At 40.4% G+C, this 18321-nt stretch overlaps 2 protein-coding genes across 2 annotated transcripts in view; one reads left to right on the forward strand and one right to left on the reverse strand.

Annotated features, from left to right (window-relative positions):
• Positions 1–5627: 5627 nt before the first annotated feature.
• On the reverse strand, positions 5628–10385 carry FBXO48 (F-box protein 48). The gene is given in 5 exon segments (XM_084901250.1): positions 5628–7050; positions 7548–7768; positions 7771–8215; positions 9208–9322; positions 10268–10385. Coding segments are annotated over 3 exon segments (486 nt in total). The 5' UTR covers positions 7853–8215; positions 9208–9322; positions 10268–10385; the 3' UTR covers positions 5628–6867.
• Positions 10386–10557: 172 nt separating this feature from the next.
• The window catches only part of APLF (aprataxin and PNKP like factor), a 74800-nt gene continuing 67036 nt past the window's right edge, over positions 10558–18321 (forward strand). The window contains exon 1 of the mRNA XM_084901197.1: positions 10558–10879. Coding sequence (XP_084757323.1) covers positions 10784–10879 — 96 coding nt within the window. The 5' untranslated portion in view covers positions 10558–10783. The remainder of the gene's footprint in view (positions 10880–18321) is intronic.

Below are 18321 nucleotides of genomic sequence, written 5' to 3' on the forward strand. Positions count from 1 at the left end.
CACAATGTTAGCAAAAGGGTGAGAAATTTTTTTTTTACACCTTAAGACTGTCAAACCATAAATGCCTATTTCTAAGTTCTTGAAACCAACAAACTCAGAACTCACATCCTTTACTTCAGTAAAAAATCTCACACTTACAGCCCAGCATCATAGAACTACAGAATCAGTGGAGACGCTGGGATGAAGAGTTAAATAATGAATCTGTGGAAAAGAAATAATGCCCCTACAGAAAAACATCTGCACAGAATAATTGGACAAAAAGTGAAAAATTAAATTCATATGTTTTAAATTGTGCCTTTGGAAATTAAAATAAAGAAACCTATTGGGTGGCCAGATAAGGATTGAGGGGCAGAGAGGGAGAGAACTTTTATTAATTGGAGTATTACGTATATTCCTTGACATCTTAAACTTCTAGCTGTAGAGGCTTGTCATTTTGGGTTGTACCCTCCCTATGTTCTTAAAGTCACACTTCACTCTTAGCCCAACCCTCCCACCTGGAGGTGAAACTGGTTAGTTTCAGTTCCGTTATTTGGCACTCAAAAGGGTTCAGACCAATTCTGACTTCTGGCTTCTGAGACTAGCAAACCAGCTGGAATGAGGAACTTTCTCACACTCAAGCTCTTGGTCAGGTTTCAGTAGAACGACTCCTCCCTCTGCTGGAAGCTGTAGCGTTGAGCAGGTCTCAAGGCGCGGGTGGCAGAAACAGCTCCCGTCACACTCTTCCAAGTGTTTGAACTTACTCACCTTTCATCGCCTCCGTGAGCCTCAATTTTTGCATCTTTAAAATAGTAATGTTAAAAAACTACCTTTCAAGACTGTCTGATGAGTCAAATGGCCACATAAAAGGCACTTAATCGATGGAAGGTATTATGATTAGACAATTTTAGGGAAGACAGCCAGCCTGTTCCTCAAGTTTTTCAAGTTTGTAAAATATTGTTGGTTTTCTGAATCCGAGAAAACACATATATTATGTCAATTCAAGAAGCTGTTTGCTGTAGGGTATAATTTAAAACACTACTCAAAGACCAATGGATATATTCCTTGGTCAGGGATATGATAACTAGACATCATCAAGATGTGAATTATCCCTAATTTAGTAGTATTCCAATACATTTCCATGGTGTCTTCTGGAACCTCGGAGAAGGACATCCTATAACAGCATGAAGCAGCTGCTATAGTATAGAAATGGGTGCTGTAGGGTGTATAGGCAGAGTGGGCCTGAGAAGAGACTGCATTATCTTATAATGTCACCACATAGTCAGCAACCATATTCTGGTTCATGAAGACTGTGGAGTTGGGAGGGGGATGGGACACACTATAAGACGTAATCTTGCCTATGGAAAGTACTCCAGTCATTTGCATGCTAACTCAGGCTCAACACATTACTCAGTCTTTTGGGACTAGGGCTACTAGGTAAAATACAGATGCCCAGTTAAATTGAATTTCAGATAAAACTGAAACACGGTGTTTCTTTAAATATATATTTTATTGATTTTTTACAGAGAGGAAGGGAGAAGGATAGAGCGTTAGAAACATCGATGAGAGAGAAACATCAATCAGATGCCTTCTGCACACCTCCCACTGGGGATGTGCCCGCAACCAAGGTACATGCCCTTGACCAGAATCGAACCTGGGACCTTTCAGTCTGCACGCCGACGCTCTATCCACTGAGCCAAACCGGTTAGGGCCTAAAATAATTTTTAAAATTTGTTTTAAAAGTGAGACATTTGGCACACACTTATATAAAAATCATAATTTATTGTTTATCTAAAATCCAAATTTAACTGGGCATCCTGTATTTTTATTTGCTAACTCTGGCAATCCTACCTGGAGTTCCCCCTTTCCCCTCTTCCCCTTTCCTGGCATCCAGTCAGAGCAGGAAGCTTGGGTAACAGTGTTGCATCAGAGGCGCAGCCTGCGGCCTGCACGTCACAGCCTTTCCTGAGGGGCCTCTTGCCCCTTTGGGTAGCAGCCTCTCCTCTCAGTGCGTCCTTTGCCCCTAAAATCTGCAGGCTGTTCTCTTGGCAGGATCAGGGTTCCAGGTTTGGGGTGCTCTAAGGACTCTGCGGCATCCTCTATTTCTCTCAGGGTTTTGGCTGCCAATCCCACGGCTTCTGCTTTGGGGTCCTGTGACCTTATTTCTCAGCTGCTTCTCTAGCTCTCTCATGGGGCATTGGAACTTTGTCAGATCTCCCTCAAGTCCCACTAAGCTGAGGGAAACTTGAGGGTGACCTCTCTCTCTCTCCAATTCCTTCTGGAAGTTCAAGGATAAATATATTAAACCTTCATACAGGAGTCACTAAATGGGTTCCATCCTGGGGGCTGGCCCTGCCCTGGCTCTTAACTAGCGCAGGAAAGAATTTAAGAACGAGTAGAGTGAGATCCAAAGCAAGTTATACTTAGGGAAAGTTCTATATAGGGAGAGAGAGGCCAGGAAGCGGGTTTCTTGGTTACAAGTCTGACAGGGTGTCACTGCAGAGGTACATGTTTCAGTGGATACCGGCAAACTCATGTCTGAGTTGTGCACTGGGTCTTGTTCCTAATATGCTCCATTCTGGAAGTGCCATGGTGCCCCTTCTACTTGTGGTGTCAGTTTTTTAAAAATTGTTATTGTAAAAATAAATCTTTATTGTTGAAAGTATTACATATACCCATCCCCAATTGATCTCTTCTAACTTACCTCCATCTCCCGCTCCATGCCTTCACCACATATGAACATAGAGGTGCATACATTATTTTTGATCGGTATTTTGGATTTCTTAGAGTATATTCCTAGAAGTGGGATCACTGGGTCAAATGGTGCTTCCATATTTATTTTTTGAGGAAACCCCAATACTGTTTTCCATAATGGCCGCACCAATCTGCATTCCCACCAGCAGTGCACTAGGGTTCCCTTTTCTTCACATCCTCACCAGCACTTGTCATTTGTTGATTTGCTGATGGTAGCCATTCTGACAAGTGTGAGGTGATATCATTTTAATTTGCATCTTTCTGATGATCAGTGACTGAGCATTTTTTTCATATGTCTCTTGGCCATTTCTATGTCCATTTTGGAGAAGTATCTATTAGATCCTTTGCCCATTTTTCAATTGGATTGTTTGTCTTTTGTTAAGTTGTATGAGTTCCTTATATATTTTGGATATTAAACCTTTATCAGGTGTTGCATTGCCAACAGTGCCAACTATTCCCATACAGTGGGCTCCCTTTTCATTTCTTTCTCATGGAGAGATTTGGTGTTATACCTCAATCAAATGATCAGACTTCCTTCTAACATGGATCAGACATTATGTGCTAATTCTTAATGTGATGCAATAAGAAGTATATTACATCACCTAGGTCAGTGGTCAGCAAACTCGTTAGTCAACAGAGAGGCAAGCCGCGGCTCACGAGCTGCACGTGGCTTGTGAGCCACGGTTTGCCAACCAGGTGGTATAGTTAGTTGCTAAATATGTCATACCTGAATCAAACCATGAAGAGACAGTTAAATCAATTACAGAAAATTCTATAAGATAACATCTGAATTCTTTTTAAAAAGTCAGTATCCTGAAAAATAAAATCAAAGGCAAGGGGACACTTCCGGTTAAGAGACATAAAAACGATATGCACGTGTAAACCTTATTTGGATCCTGAATTCAACAAAAAAAAAATCTATAAAATCTATTTTGGGGGGCCATTGGGGAAATTTAGGTGTGGATTGGAAATGAGGTATTACTGAATTAATATAAAATTTTAGATGTGATAATGATATTATATACAGGAGAGTACACTTATTCTTAGAAGATGCATGCTGAAATATTTAGGGACAAAGTATCACATCTTCATCTTATCTTCAAATACTTCAGAAAAATTAATAATAAAACCAATGTGGAAATGTTGACAACTGGTTTGTCTAGGTAAAGGGTATACATAAAAGTTTTTGTCATAGTATTATACTTTTCTGCAGGTTTTAAATTTTTAAAAATAAAAAGTTGAAGGAACATTCTTGGCTCTTCAATTTGAGTTGCTCATTCTCAGGCAAGTTTTTTAATTCATTCAATATAAATTTATTTAGCACCTACTGTCACATACTCTTATAGATTACTGGGGAGTGGTAATAAACTAGAGAGATTATTTGCTAACCTGTTTCCTCATTCATAAGTAGAGATACAGTAATAACATCCCTACATAAGCTAATGCTTGTTGTGGAGTAGACACTCAATAAATGTTAACTGTTAGAATTCAACTTTGTCTCTTGTTGACCTACTTCCATCCATTTGACCTTTGGTCCTTCAACTGTACTTTAAATAAAAAGGCATGATCCTCCATCTTATGTATTATTCTTATTCTGTTAATATTATTTGCATTTTAATTTTTGGAGAGAAGGTATTATGTTAAGTCAAAACAAAGATAAAGTAGTTAGGGGTTATATTTTTCAAATTAGGCTTGTATATATGTGATTATTCTAAGGTTTAAAAATATATTTTATTGATTTTTCACAGAGAGGAAGAGAGAGGGACAGAGAGTTAGAAACATCGATGAGAGAGAATCATCGACCAGCTGCCTCTTGCACACCCCCCACTGGGGATGTGCCCGCAACCAAGGCACATGCCCTTGACCAGAATCGAACCCGGGACCTTTCAGTCCACAGGCCTACGCTCTATCCACTGAGCCAAACTGGTCCCGGCGATTATTCTAAGGTTTAAAGTTTATATTCATATAGATTTTATTGATGATTATGTCCTGGTCTAAGATTGGCTCAATTAAAGATAGAATCAATTAAAAAAAGGTTTCTAATTTTTTTTAAAAAGTAGATACTGAACTGATTAAATATTAAAACACATTGGAAGTTCCAATAATCTTGTCTCTTTTACAAACTGTGTATATTTAACATGTTATTTTTTTCTATATAAGGATTAAGAACACTCCTCCCACATTACTCCACCCACTCATGTTTTCAAATGTTAATGGCTTGGCCTGATAAACATGCGCGTCATTCTAAGCCCATACAGTAAAATTTATCTTTGAGTTCCAAAACTTCCCTTTCAGTGTAGGCTGAGATCATAGCTCATAACTTATCACACCAAGAATTACTTAAATGCAATAATACTACAAAAACCAAAAACTTAAAATTGATAGGGACGACCCAATAATTAAAAGTAGTAAGTGATACATTTGGGTGAAGTGTATTTTCAAGCGTTTATTTAAAAAAATAAAAAAGAATATTTCTACTTTCTGATTTTTCTATTACAACTTTTGAGCATACCAAAACAATTATTCATATATTAGAATTAATATCAAGCATACCATAAATCTTAGAAGTTTTACATTGCATTTCAATACTTGACTACTAATAATATAGTAAATTGTTTTTATTATATAATTTGGGTAGAATTAAAATAAATAACACACAAATAATTTAATATTTTTTTATGGAATACCTACTATGTTCCAGGCTTTGGGAACACAAAAATAAATAAATGGTCTCTGCCATAAAAAATCTCACAGTTTAAAGGGGGAGACAGACTGATAAACAGACAAATTTAATGTACTATTGCAGCTTTGAGAATGGCATACACAAAGATCTATGGGGAACCTTCAGAGGGCCACTTAATCCAGAATGGTAGTGGAAGTTAGGGATGGTTTCGGGATCAAGATGATAAGTTTTACAAAAGAGGTTGCCAAGAAAAGAATGAATGATGAGTGATAGGAAGAACATTCGTACAGGGGAGGTTGCCAAACAGTCTTAGAGATTGGACTGCCTGATCTTTAAGGCCCCTTCAAACTCTAAGAAGATCATAAGAGACAAGCAATCATTACCGGGTTGATCCAATGAAAAGAATTTGTAGAGAATGAGGGATCTTTCTCATATTTGCCTATTTGTTAAACACTGTTTTTCTGGATTCTTAATCTTCATGCTATAGAGCACAGTATAAGAAGAGAACGCCATCCTAAATAAAATGTTTTGTAAGCACCTTCACGTTTTGTAAGCACCTACGACGGTGCTGGCCACAGATTCAGAATAAACAGTCTGGAAAAAGTGTATACTATGGCACCTACTTTTAAGAAAAAGAGAACAAACAATAAATTAAAGGTTACTGGGAAGCTATAAACTTTAACAAAGTCACGTATTTAGGGTTCTCTGAAACAATGTATATATTTTTTTCAATGTGGAAAAAACTGAAAGGAGCGGTCCTTTGTCGTGGTTATCTATGAGTAAAACACTAGATGGCGCTATAAGATGGACAGAAAGAGAGGCTTGCTAGGAACAATAGAATGGCAGTCCTGATGGTAGTTAAGTATTCTGAATATTTTCCATAAATTTTCAGTCTCTGAGAGTAAGTTTTAGCCCCATGATCAGATTAATTTGAAACTAAACCACAAACTTAGTACATTTTATAATGGTTTCAATGTTTAACAGTTCAATCTGATTTCACTGAAATGGAAAACTTATTGAAATATACATTTACTATACATTTAAACATATTGCTATTAATTTAATTTAGGTTATCATTCCATAAACTAATGATTTCCAAGACAGCTTCTTCAAATTGTTTCCTGAATTTTTGACTTATCATTAATCAGAAAATGCCAAACTCTATTCTCATTCAAGTACCACAATAAACACAAATACACGAAACAATACATTTGGAAATTACTCTACTGATACATTATTTTTTATATAAAATACATTTCATGATTTTTTCACGTTACATTAAAACCAGAAAAATATTTCTTACTAAAGTGCCAAGTAAAAACACAGCTTTACTTTTACAAAATTTTCTACTTTTAAACATTAAATTTTTTAAAAGTGAACAACAACAACAAAATGAGTGGATAAAGATATACCTTTTGCAACCTAAGAGTCATTTTAGGTTTAAATTCTCACATTTATGAGATCTGTTTGTGATTTGGTCTTTTCAATTCTGCTTCTAGAATTTCGCCCCAGGTTTCTGCATCCATTGGGCACATGATTGATTCTGGTAGGCTAATAGGAGAACATATGTTGCTGTATCTGCCACTTAGCCATCCAAGTTTCACTTGACTCTTCTTGTAATTCCTCAGTAGTATGTCCTGAAAGAGGTAAACCAGCATCGTCACAGAAGGTAGTAGGTTGCTGCCTGGGGAGCTGAGTTTGTTTGAAACCAGAGAAGATGATTGACAGGGCTGAAAAGAAGATTAAGTTTTTACATTGATTTATACATATACTACTAAATGTGTGTGTGTGTATATATGAGTGTAAATATACATGTATATGTGTATATATACAGTGTGAACCATAGAATTTGCTGGGGATTTTAGATAATAGGAAGTGAAAAGAAGTACTCACTTTACTTCTGGTTAACAGAGGAAAATGCCATAATTTAAGATTGAAAAAAATGTTGAAGGATGAATGGGAGACAGTGTGGTTTGCAGGAAAATAATCATAATTCAACTTTAAGTTCAAAAGTCAACACACTCTGTATGTCTGTATGTCATTCTCTATATGAAATCCAAGCAGAAAGCAGAGTTTGGTTCAAATCTACCACCATATTGCTAATAACACTGCAGACCACAACAATTACACTTACCCTCCAGGAATAACCGCTTTTTCGATCATCATCTACTTCTCTTTTGCAGACAGCCCGTACAGCCAAGCAATGAGGTTTCCATAAGGAGTCATTGTTTCTTATTGTGTCAAACCAGCTCACGCATGTCATTGAAGCCCTGCACAAACTCTGAATGTCCAGCTCACTGAAAATGTGTAAAGCAATTTCTTGAGGCAGCCATTTAAAGAAGTTATTTTGATTCATTTTTTTTCCTTCTCAGTATCCACAGAGTTCAAGTCTATATCGGAAACTCTTGAATTATGGTTCCTCTTGGAGTTATTCTGCATAGCTTGCTGTTTTAGTTAATTATCCGCATAGGTAACCTAAAAGTCAGAGTTTAAACCTATTCAGTCACTTCAGATTAGACTATGGGTCCCACTGTGAGCCAGGTAACTTTTTGGGCATGATTTTAAAAATTTTAACTTTCTTCACTTGAGCTTTTCAATCTGTAACATGGGACCAATAATGCTATTCACATGTATGTTCTAACTAGGATTAACAGGGAAAACGTGTGAACCATCTAGCCTCACTTCTGAATTACATGTTGGAGACACTCAACAAATGTTACTTCTCTTCTTCTTTTTAATGTTTTTAGTAAATGGGTTTGCTAGTAAACATTTGTCTTTCTGCTTGCTCCCAAAGAATATTATCTAAAAAATAAATAAATAAATAAATAAATAAATAAATAAAAGACTGATTTATTGAATTTAGTAGAAATGCCTATTGTAAGAACACATTCCAACTATTTATTGAAAATACCTTTAAAAATGTGTAGGATTCAATTCTATTAAGCTCCTGAATACTCATTGTCTGTGGGAACTGATGCCTTGTCATTAAGGTCTTCACCTACAATTTACAACCTAATCATAAACCTGATGGACATTTATAGTTTATATAAAAATTACTTGTCATCTTGTACCTAACGGGTAGGTGCTCACAGTGGACACAAATACTATCTGATATGGATAAGACTTTGAGGTCAGGGTCACAAAGTCTCAAATATTCAATTCCATGATAAGATGAGTGTTTTAGAAATGGCCTCTTGAAGCTATCCTACTTGCACAATTAATTATGAACCAGGGATAATAGTCACTGAGGCTATCAAGCACCAGTGACTAAACTATAATATTTATTATTCAGTTAGGTATAGCATGTAACTAATGATTGTGGTGGTGAACTCACAATACAATATACAGATAATATATTATAGAATTGTACTCCTGAAACCTAATTTATTGACCAATGTCACCCTAAAAAAGTCAATAAAACATTGAAAATAAATAAATACACAAAAACTAAATTTGTACCTTTATTTCTACCAATTACTATATTGAAAGTGTTTTTGTATAAATGTAATGAGAAGTTAAACTAATGCATATATAAAGTTTTTTTTCCCATCTGAAAAAAAAAAAAAAGTCCAGTTCAGGTAATTTACCTGAGGTGCATAGTATATGCTTCCAAAATCAGTTGAAAGCATGAAGCTATTTTTGCATATGAAGGCAGCTAATACTTACTTAAAATTAGTTTATTTCATTTAGCACTTGTATAAGGGATTGATGGTGTTGGAGACGGGGTTTGAGATACAGCTAAACATTTCTTTAACTTAGCTCATGACAACCCCCTTTCCAAATGAGCTACTCACCTACAGGTTCTGGAACTAAGGCCACAGTTGCTCCCGTTCAGTTGGTTGTTTATAATCCCAAGGAATATTGGTGGAGAGTATTTTAATGCCTGTATTCAACAGAGGACTTCCTCCTCTTAAGGGTTTGGGGAAGTAAAAAAGCAACGTGGTAAAAACAAGTTTTATGAGTCATCCCCAAGTTTTTGCCATGCACCTACCCCGCCCCCATCATCAATATAAACCAAAGCCAAACTACGGTATTTTTTTTTTTTTTTTTTTTTTTTTTTTTTTACAGAGAGGAAGGGAGAGGGATAGAGAGTTAGAAACATCGACGAGAGAGAAACATCGACCAGCTGCCTCCTGCACACCTCTCCTACTGGGGATGTGCCCACAACCAAGGTATGCCCCTTGACCGGATGTGCCCTTGACCGGAATCGAACCCCGGACCTTTCAGTCTGCAGGCCGGCACTCTATCCACTGAACCAAACCGGTTCCAGCAAACTACCGTATTCTTGAAAACAATTTCCTATTAGGAGATCGTTACTATTTGTTACTACTTCCAGGATCTCACTGGGGAAGAAAAAGCGCCTTCTCTTTAGTTACTGCACAAGAGGCAGAAGGCTTTTGAATTTAACAGGGGGGGGGGGGGGGGCGGTTTACTTTGGTGAGGTTCCTAAAACCCCACCAGACATCTTTCTTCTAAGTCCAGTTTCGCCTGGATGCCTGGAAAACTGTCCCCTTTCTGCCTCTTCTTTAAGAACCAACCTGTGGAATCGCCTCTGGAGTTAGGGAAGGGCTCGCCCCCTTGCAGGTGTCACTCTGAGGGAGACGGATCCGGAGACAGGACGGACCTAACCGCGGGCGCCTCCTGCTCTCCGGGAGCCCCCGCCCTGTCCAGACCCCGCAAGTCGGAGGAAATGACTCCGAGCCACCCTTCTTGGCGTGCCCTGCCCAACGCAGACTGCAGCTGACAGCTCAGAGAACACAGCTGACAATAACAACTCCTCAGAGAGGAGGCAGCCCTGGCCGCGCCCCGACACAGCCGGCCAGATGCAGGTTGGAAGGGAAGGGATGAGCTTACCTGCTGGACGGTGCCCGCTTCTCTGGCGATTGGAATCCTCTGCCCACTGAACCCCATTCCCGAGCCCCCCCCGGCCCCGCCCACTCCAGCCCGGCCTTGTTGACTCTGATTTCGCGTTGACGTAGAGAGGAGCGCGCACTGCCTTATGGGATTGGTAGTTTTACTCGGGCACCATCCACGGGGCCAGGCAGGAGAAGGACGGCGCTGCGGACTACAAGGTCCGCCGTCCTCCTGGCCAGGTGGGCGGTGGGAGGGGGAAGGGGACGTCTCACTCTGGGGCTTTAAATGATAGTTGGGGTACAGGCGAAGGGGGAATCCCGGGTTGTGTCACTGGTCTGACCGGAGAGGCGGGACTTGGCACTGTCGCTGGGGCCCAGCTGCCTGAGAACTTGACAAACCCGTCCTATTCCAGCTCCCTCCCCGCCCCGTGCTTTTCCTGGGCCCGTCCAGGCTCCGCGCTGTTCCTGGAAGGCGGAAACGGCTGTGTCCTTGCGGAGGGGCCTGGTCCTCGCCGCCATGTCCGGGGGCTTTGAGCTGCAGCCACGGGACGGCGGCCCCCGGGTGGCCCTGGCGCCCGGGGAGACGGTGATCGGCCGCGGGCCGCTGCTGGGAGTAAGTGTGGCGAGGGCGCGGCCTGACCCAGAGCCCCGCCGGGAACCTTCTGGCTTGTGAGGCCCTTTCCCGGCCCTAATCCGGGCCGGCCGGCCACGTCTGGATTTTAAAAGTTTGGGGGCAGCACGTTTTTCACTCAACCTGAATCAACTCACACAGGTTTCCCCTTTGTTGCCTTTAAAAAGCACGGACTTGTGTTCTCATCATGATATTCTCATCATGATAATCTCATCCGGTGGTCTGCAAACGGTGGCCCTGGGACCAAGTCCAGCCTGTTTTGGGATGGGCCTGTGTCCTTAGAATGGTCCTTAGGTTTTAACATGGAAAATGTAAACAATCAGGATCTGTTAGCCTTTCTGAAAATAATTGCAACAAGGACCCTGGCTATTGCCTCTTGGCTTGACAAACCACAATGTTTACACTAGTATCTGGCTCTTTATAGAAAAGTTTGCCAACCCCTGAATTTATCTTTTGAAGTTTTTGGCCTGTTTTGTGTGACTGATGGCATCACTTTTATTGTGATGGTCTTTCAGTAGCTAACCCTTATGGGGTGTGTAGTGGTCCAGGCATACCAAATTCTTTAATCCTTTCAAAACCCATTATCCTTATTGTTCAGATGAGAAAATTGATTTGTAGATCAGTCATTTAAAGGCCACACGTAAGATTTTGGATACAAAGTGGCTCTAAGCTGTTTAATCGCCACCCTCTTTGGGATGTTGAAAAATTAGAAAAGTGGTTTGTTGCATTCTGAAACTTTGTAGCTCTCCTTCTTAATATGTACTAGTACATATATATTTTCTTAAGAGTCAACACTTCTGTTTTAGTGCCCACTTTGTGCAACACATTTTGCAGACTCTAGCGCTGTGGGGCATACACATATGAGACATGGGTTGATGCCGTCCAGTTTTCTCTTGGACGGTGGAGACAAACCTGTGTCAGTGAGCTAATGCCAGGGAGTAATGAGTATGGACTGTTGTCCTGGTTAACCTCCAGTGTCTAAATGGAGCCTTTGGTATTAGCCTCAGAACCTTCCTCCAAGCAGGAAAAGTAAGAAGGAAGTCAGTCCTAAAGGTATGTGTGTGTGTGTGTGTGTGTGTGTGTGTGTGCATGTATGTGCATGTATGTAGTAAGGCTAAGTAAGAAAGTTGAAATTCACCTGTTGTTTATTTTTTTTTTAACCTGGCAAGTAATCACTTAAATGTTTAAATAACATTGATACTTTTTGCCACAATTTATTAAGCTGTACAAACATTTGAAGGAACTAACTGCCCAGAGGTTTGTCCTCTATCTCCCCTTTTCTCTTCCTTATTTCCTATATCTATCACTCCCTCTTCCTCTCTCACTCTCTTTATATCTAAGTTAGGAAATTAGCAGAGTATGTACTTCATCTAGATCTTTTGACTCTTGACTAATGCGTTTTGATTTGCTTAACAAATTATATCATCAACTCAGAGTTCTTTGGATCTAGTTAAAAGATGAATGAATTTTAGGTCTATATTTTATAAATACATAAGTTGCAGTCTTTCATCATTTTTAGTTTGATTATTTGTCTTATAGGTTTGTTGTTGTGATATGAGCCTATTTGGCTTCTGTTTTTGAAAATGGTAAGGAATAGAAAGTCATTTATCTGGTCTGGATTTTGCTTTTCCTTTTCAAAGAAAATCCAGGGATGGGATTCTATTGCCAAATTTGGCAGGCATTAGAAGTGCTTATGAACAATATTCTACATGCATTGAAGGGAAAATGTGAAGAACTAACAAATCATCTGTGGTTTTTAAGATTTTGGAGCTGACTGACACATGTTTCTTCTCTGTAGTGGTTAAAACTCAACATGAGGGTTGCTTTTTCAAATAGTAGCCATTCCAGTAAGGTTGGGTTTGTTTTTTACTTTTTTTTCTTTTTTTTCTGTAGTATGAGAGAGCAAAGACTTAATTTAAGTGGAAAAACTCAGGAAGTTAATTGTAAATTCACATCTATCTGAAATGATCTATAATAAAAGTATAATATGCTAATTAGATGGGAAAGCTGAACGACCTTCTGGATGTCATTCCAGACATCCATGGATGAAGTCACAGCAGCAGGGGCTGAGGCAGAGTCGGTGAGGGGCAATCAGGCAGGCAGGAGAGCAGTTAATGGCGATCAGTCAGGCATGCGAATAGTTAGGGGCAATTAGGCAGGCAGGCAGTCTAGCAGTTAGGAGCCAGCTGTCCTGGATTGTGAGAGGGATGCTCTACTGCTGGATTAGGCCCTCAGAATCGGGCCTAACCTGGCTGTCAGACAATCCCCAAGGGGTCCCAGATTGTGAGAGGGTGCAGGCCAGGCTGAGAGACTCCTCCCCTCCCCCCCCCCTTTTTTCCATGTATGAATTTTATGCATGGGGCCTCTAGTTAATAATAAAAATGATTTTTGAACTGATTTAATTAGCCACATTGTTTTAGAGACAAGTTTCACAAAACTTTATGGCCACACAAGCATAAAGGTTTATAAAACAGTCTTGGTAACAAGGATGTATATGTCTTTACAGTGGCAGGAAAACCCATATATAACAGAACCGAGTGAAATTTAATTTCCTGTGCTCTTTGCTTTAGTGTGAGTCTTCAGTGAACCCAAGGTCTTTGTTTACTTTACTTTGCTAGGTTGGAATTATGTTTAATGATCCATACAAATTAAAAGCTTTTACAGCAGGATGAATCTCCAGGGAATTATCCTGGATAAAAGCAGTCAATCCCAAAGGTTACATATTATTTTTTATTTACCTAACATTATTGTAATGACAAAATTATAAAATTAGAGGACACTCTAGATTAGTGGTTGCAGGGGTCAGAGAAAGGGGGGAAGGAAGCAGGAGGGATTTTGTGGTGATGGAAGTGTTTGTATCTCTACCTTATCAGTGTCAATATCTGATTGTGTTAGTGTACTCTAGTTTTACAAGATGTTACTGCTTTGGAAAAGTAAGTAAATGCTATGAGAGATCTTTCTGTATTGTATATTTCAACCACATGGGATCTACAACTATTTTAAAATTTTTAATTAGGAAAATGTTTTACAATACAGCATCTGAAGGAACAGAGTACCTTTAGGTGAAACTATTTGCTTTATGGTTTTTCTTTTATGAAAGATGATTAGTTATTCTCTTAAATGAAAACTACTGGCTTATTTGTGTGTGTTTTTTTAAAAAAATATGTTTTTAATTTAAATTCTTTATTGTTGGAAGTATTATGTATGTCTCCTTTCATCGCCCCCCCCCCCCCACTTGACCTCTCCCTGGCTGCTTCCACCCCCCAGCACATGCCATTGCTCCCTAGTGTCTGTGTCCATTGGTTATGCTTATCTTCATCCATACAAGTCCTTTGGTTGATCATTACCTGCCCCCTCCCACTCCCCAACTTCCATCTTTCCCTCTGAGGTTTGATGGTCTGTTTGATGCTTCTATGTCTCTGGATCTACTTTTGTTCATCAGTTATTTTTATTGGTTTCAGAGAGGAAAGGAGAGGGAGAGAGAAATAGAAACATTAGTGATGAGAGAGAATCATTGATCAGCTGCCTCCTGCATGGCCCACACTAGGGATCGAGCTCACAACCTGGGCAAGTGCCCTGACCAGGAATCAAACCATGACCGCTTAGTTCATAAGTTGACGCTCAACCACCGAGCCACGCCAGCCTGGCAAAACTACTGTTTTTGATTTAAAACATTTCTTATTCTGTTTTCATAGCAGGAATTAGATGACATTCCTTTTTGATCTATTTTCCTCCAGGGAAATAGGACAGCACCAGATATCTAAGTGAGATTCCCTGAAGTAATTGAATCGACTGCTTTAATTAAAAAGAGGAGGTCCCCAGTTGGTGGAGGAGTCATGGACATTAGCGTGGACTCTTCAAGTGGCATCAGTTTACCACTTGTAAGAATGCTGTAAGTGTCCCAGAAAGTTTCTACAAAGTAACTGCTCCTCATTCTGGCAACTCTGTACTGTCCCTGCATGTTGCGGAATCTCACTGGCTCTCTTAGAATGCTCCCTTTCTTAATTATTGAGTCCAGTACATGTCTGACACATGGTCTGGTTTTTCCTGTTCTGTGTCTCAACCTTTCACTATTCCGGTCCTCAAAAAAAGAGTCTATTTGTAACTTAGGGTGAAAAGGATATAGAGTTTAGAAGTGCGTTTTAACAAAGAAGCAGTGCTACCCATTGTTAAAGCTTAAGGAGCAACATTCATGTATTAACATTCTTCCTATTTTGTTGACTAATATTTTAGTAAACTCAGAAAATAGTTGATGAATATATACTAGAGTCAGATGGGAGGGATAAAATAGAAACAAGTCTTTACTCTCAAGAAACTTAAAGTTTAATAGGTATGAGAGACATAGATGCAAGTAACTAAATGAGTCACAACCTCAGTGGGACTGAGGTAGGCAGGCAACTTGAGTGAGTGAACTGGAAGTAAGACTTCTTCAGTATGTCAGTGATTATGAAGTGTTAGAATAGGTAGAATTTTGGTTGGTGCAAAGTGGGTAGTAGGGAGGGAAGGTCCCTTTCAGACTAAAATAATGTATGATTTCAGCCTCTAAGGTTTGAAAGTGTAGGCATATTGGATAATTGGATAAGTGCTGACTAAATTGTGGGATAATCATTACAACAATGATCGCATTAAATTTTTACAGACTGCTTTTATAGCATTTATTCATTTTCTTTCTCTCTCTCTCTTTTTTTTAAAGGCTTTGTTTTGTGAAGCAGTTTTAGGCAGAATTGAGTTGAAAGTACCCCTGCACCCTCTCAGCACTACTTCTCAGCCTCCCCCCCATCAACATCCTGTACCATAGTGGTATGTTCTATGAACTTATATTGTCATGTCATTATCGCCCAAAGCCATAGTTTACAGAAGGGTTCAGTCTTTATGTACATTTTAAAAATGGTTTCAGTGTTTGACCATTCAATCTGATTTCACTGAAATGAAAAATTTAAAGTCATTAAAATATAAATTTATTTTATATTAATCCCAATTGACCTCCTCCAACTCACTCCTACACCCCACCCCAGGCCTTTTGTCTGTGTCCATGGGTTATGCATATATGCACACAAGGTCTTTGAGTGATTACCTTCCACTCATCCACCCTCCCTCACCTTCCCTCTGAGATTCTGCACTCCGTTCCACACTTCCATGTCACTGGATCCACTCTGTTCATTAGTTTATTTTGTTACTTAGACTCCACATATGAGTGAGATCATATGATACTTGGCTTTCTCTGACTTATTTCACATAGCATGATACTCCCTAGGTCCCTCCATGCTGTCTCAAAGGGTAAGAGATTCTTTTTTTTATTGCAGCATAGTATTCCATGGTATAAATGTACCATAGCTTTTTTATCCACTTATCTACTGATGGGCACTTGGGCTGGTTCCAGATCTTAGCTATTGTAAATTGTGCTGCTATGAACGCAATTTTAAATATATTTCTATTGATTTCAGAGGGAAGGGAGAGAGAAAGATAGAAATATCAATGATGAGAATCATTGATCAGCTGCCACCTGCACCTCCACCCCGCCACTGGGGATCAAGCCTGAAACCCAAGCATGTGCCCTTGACTGGAATCAAACCCAAGATCCAAGGGGTGCATACATGTGGTGAGTTAGCATGGCCATGGCATACTCAGCCCTGGGGCACCTTATGTGCACACCAGCTCAGCCAGGATCAGTGACCCTGAGAGGGAACAGTAAAGGATTGAGAAAAGACAAACAAGAGAATGAAAGCTGGGTCTGGGTGGGATGCTGATTCTCTGATGGAGAGACAGTGGTATGGACTACAAGCCATGTCTTTATTTTATAGCCAGATGCTGTGAGGCAAAGTAGGGGCTTGGTCAAGATGTTTACAACATTCTCATGGGTTTCAGTCCTACTCAATTACATGCACCTGAACTCTATCAAGCCCACATCACTCAGGCATGTGGGACCATAGGTTCAAGCTTACAACTTTAGCTGTTGGCTATAATTGTGCTGGGAGGGCTCTGCCCTCCAAGCTGGGACTTGCATGTGGCCATGGGAGGTCTGTGCTCTCTCATTAGTCCGAGGCTTGAACCTGAACAAACCCTGTAGCTGCTCTCCACACATACATTCTTTCTGATTGGTATTTTGGTGTTCTTAGGATATATTCATAGATGTAGGATCTTTGGGTCAAATGGCAATTCCATATTTAATTTTTTAAAAAAATATATATTTTATTGAATTTTTACAGAGAAGAAGGGAGAGGGATAGAGAGCTAGAAACGTCGATGAGAGAGAATCATCCACCAGCTGCATCCTGTACACCCCCTACCGGGGATGTGCCCGTAACCAAGGTACATGTCCTTGACTGGAATCGAACCCAGGACCTTTCAGTCCCCAGGCTGACGCTCTATCCACTGAGCCAAACCTGTTTTGGCCATATTTAATTTTTTTTGAGGAAACTCCATAGTGTTTTCCATAATGGCTGCACCATTCTGCATCACCACCAGTGTATTAGGCTGGGGCAATTGCTTCTGCCTGGAGGCTAATTGTTATTCTCAGTCTCTTAATGGGCCTCAGAAACTCCACACATTGGGGCAAAGTGTTTTCCAATATGGTGGATCTACTCTCTTCCCCACTCACCCCTCCAGGCAAGATCCCTGGATTTCAATGGTTTGCGAGAGAAAGAGGTCATCTGCAGCGTGAGGGAATGACTCAGCACAGGAAACTGAGGTGTCTGCCTTCTGAGCTCTAAACCTAGAGGCCCCAACCCTGGATTTTGCTCAAACAGCTCCAGTTTGCCCTCCTCTGCTGGAGCACAAGGTAAGTGGCTACACATGAAATTTTGTGAGTTGGCCCTTTAAGAGGGTGCAGACAGCAACCCTGCTGCTTGTCACAACCAGATAATATGTGGACCCCTTTCTCATTTCTGGCGCTCTCTGCTGGGGGGCCCAGCTTGGGGATTAGACCCCAGAGTCCTCAGTGGAAACCCCACAGATGAAATATCTCTTCAGCTGTTGTCTGTGGGAGCCCTTCCTATCTATCTATGCAGACTCCACTTTATGTCCTTGGTTATCCAAGTAGTCTTCAGTTGATTATTCAAGATGTTCTTTTATTTTAGTTACTAGAGGCTCGGTACACGAAATTCATACATGGGATGGGTGGTGTCTCTCAGCCCAGCCTGCAGCCTCTCCAATCTGGGATCTCTCCAAGGATGTCTGACTGCCCATTTAGGCCAGATCCTACTGGGATAGGGCCTAAATGGGCAGTCGGACATCACTCTCACAATCCAGCATTGCTGGCTCCCAGCTGCTCACCTGACTCTAACCGCTTCTGTCTGCCAGCCTGATCAACCCCTAACTTCTCTCCCCTGCAGGCACAGTCGCCCCCAACTGCCCTCCCTTAAAGGACTGGTCCCTCCCAACTGCCCTTCCCTGCTGGCCATCTTGTGATGGCCATCTTGTGTTCAC

The sequence above is a fragment of the Pipistrellus hanaki genome, assembly GCF_964339955.1.
Source record: "Pipistrellus hanaki genome assembly, chromosome: 12".
Classification (NCBI taxonomy): domain Eukaryota; kingdom Metazoa; phylum Chordata; class Mammalia; order Chiroptera; family Vespertilionidae; genus Pipistrellus; species Pipistrellus hanaki.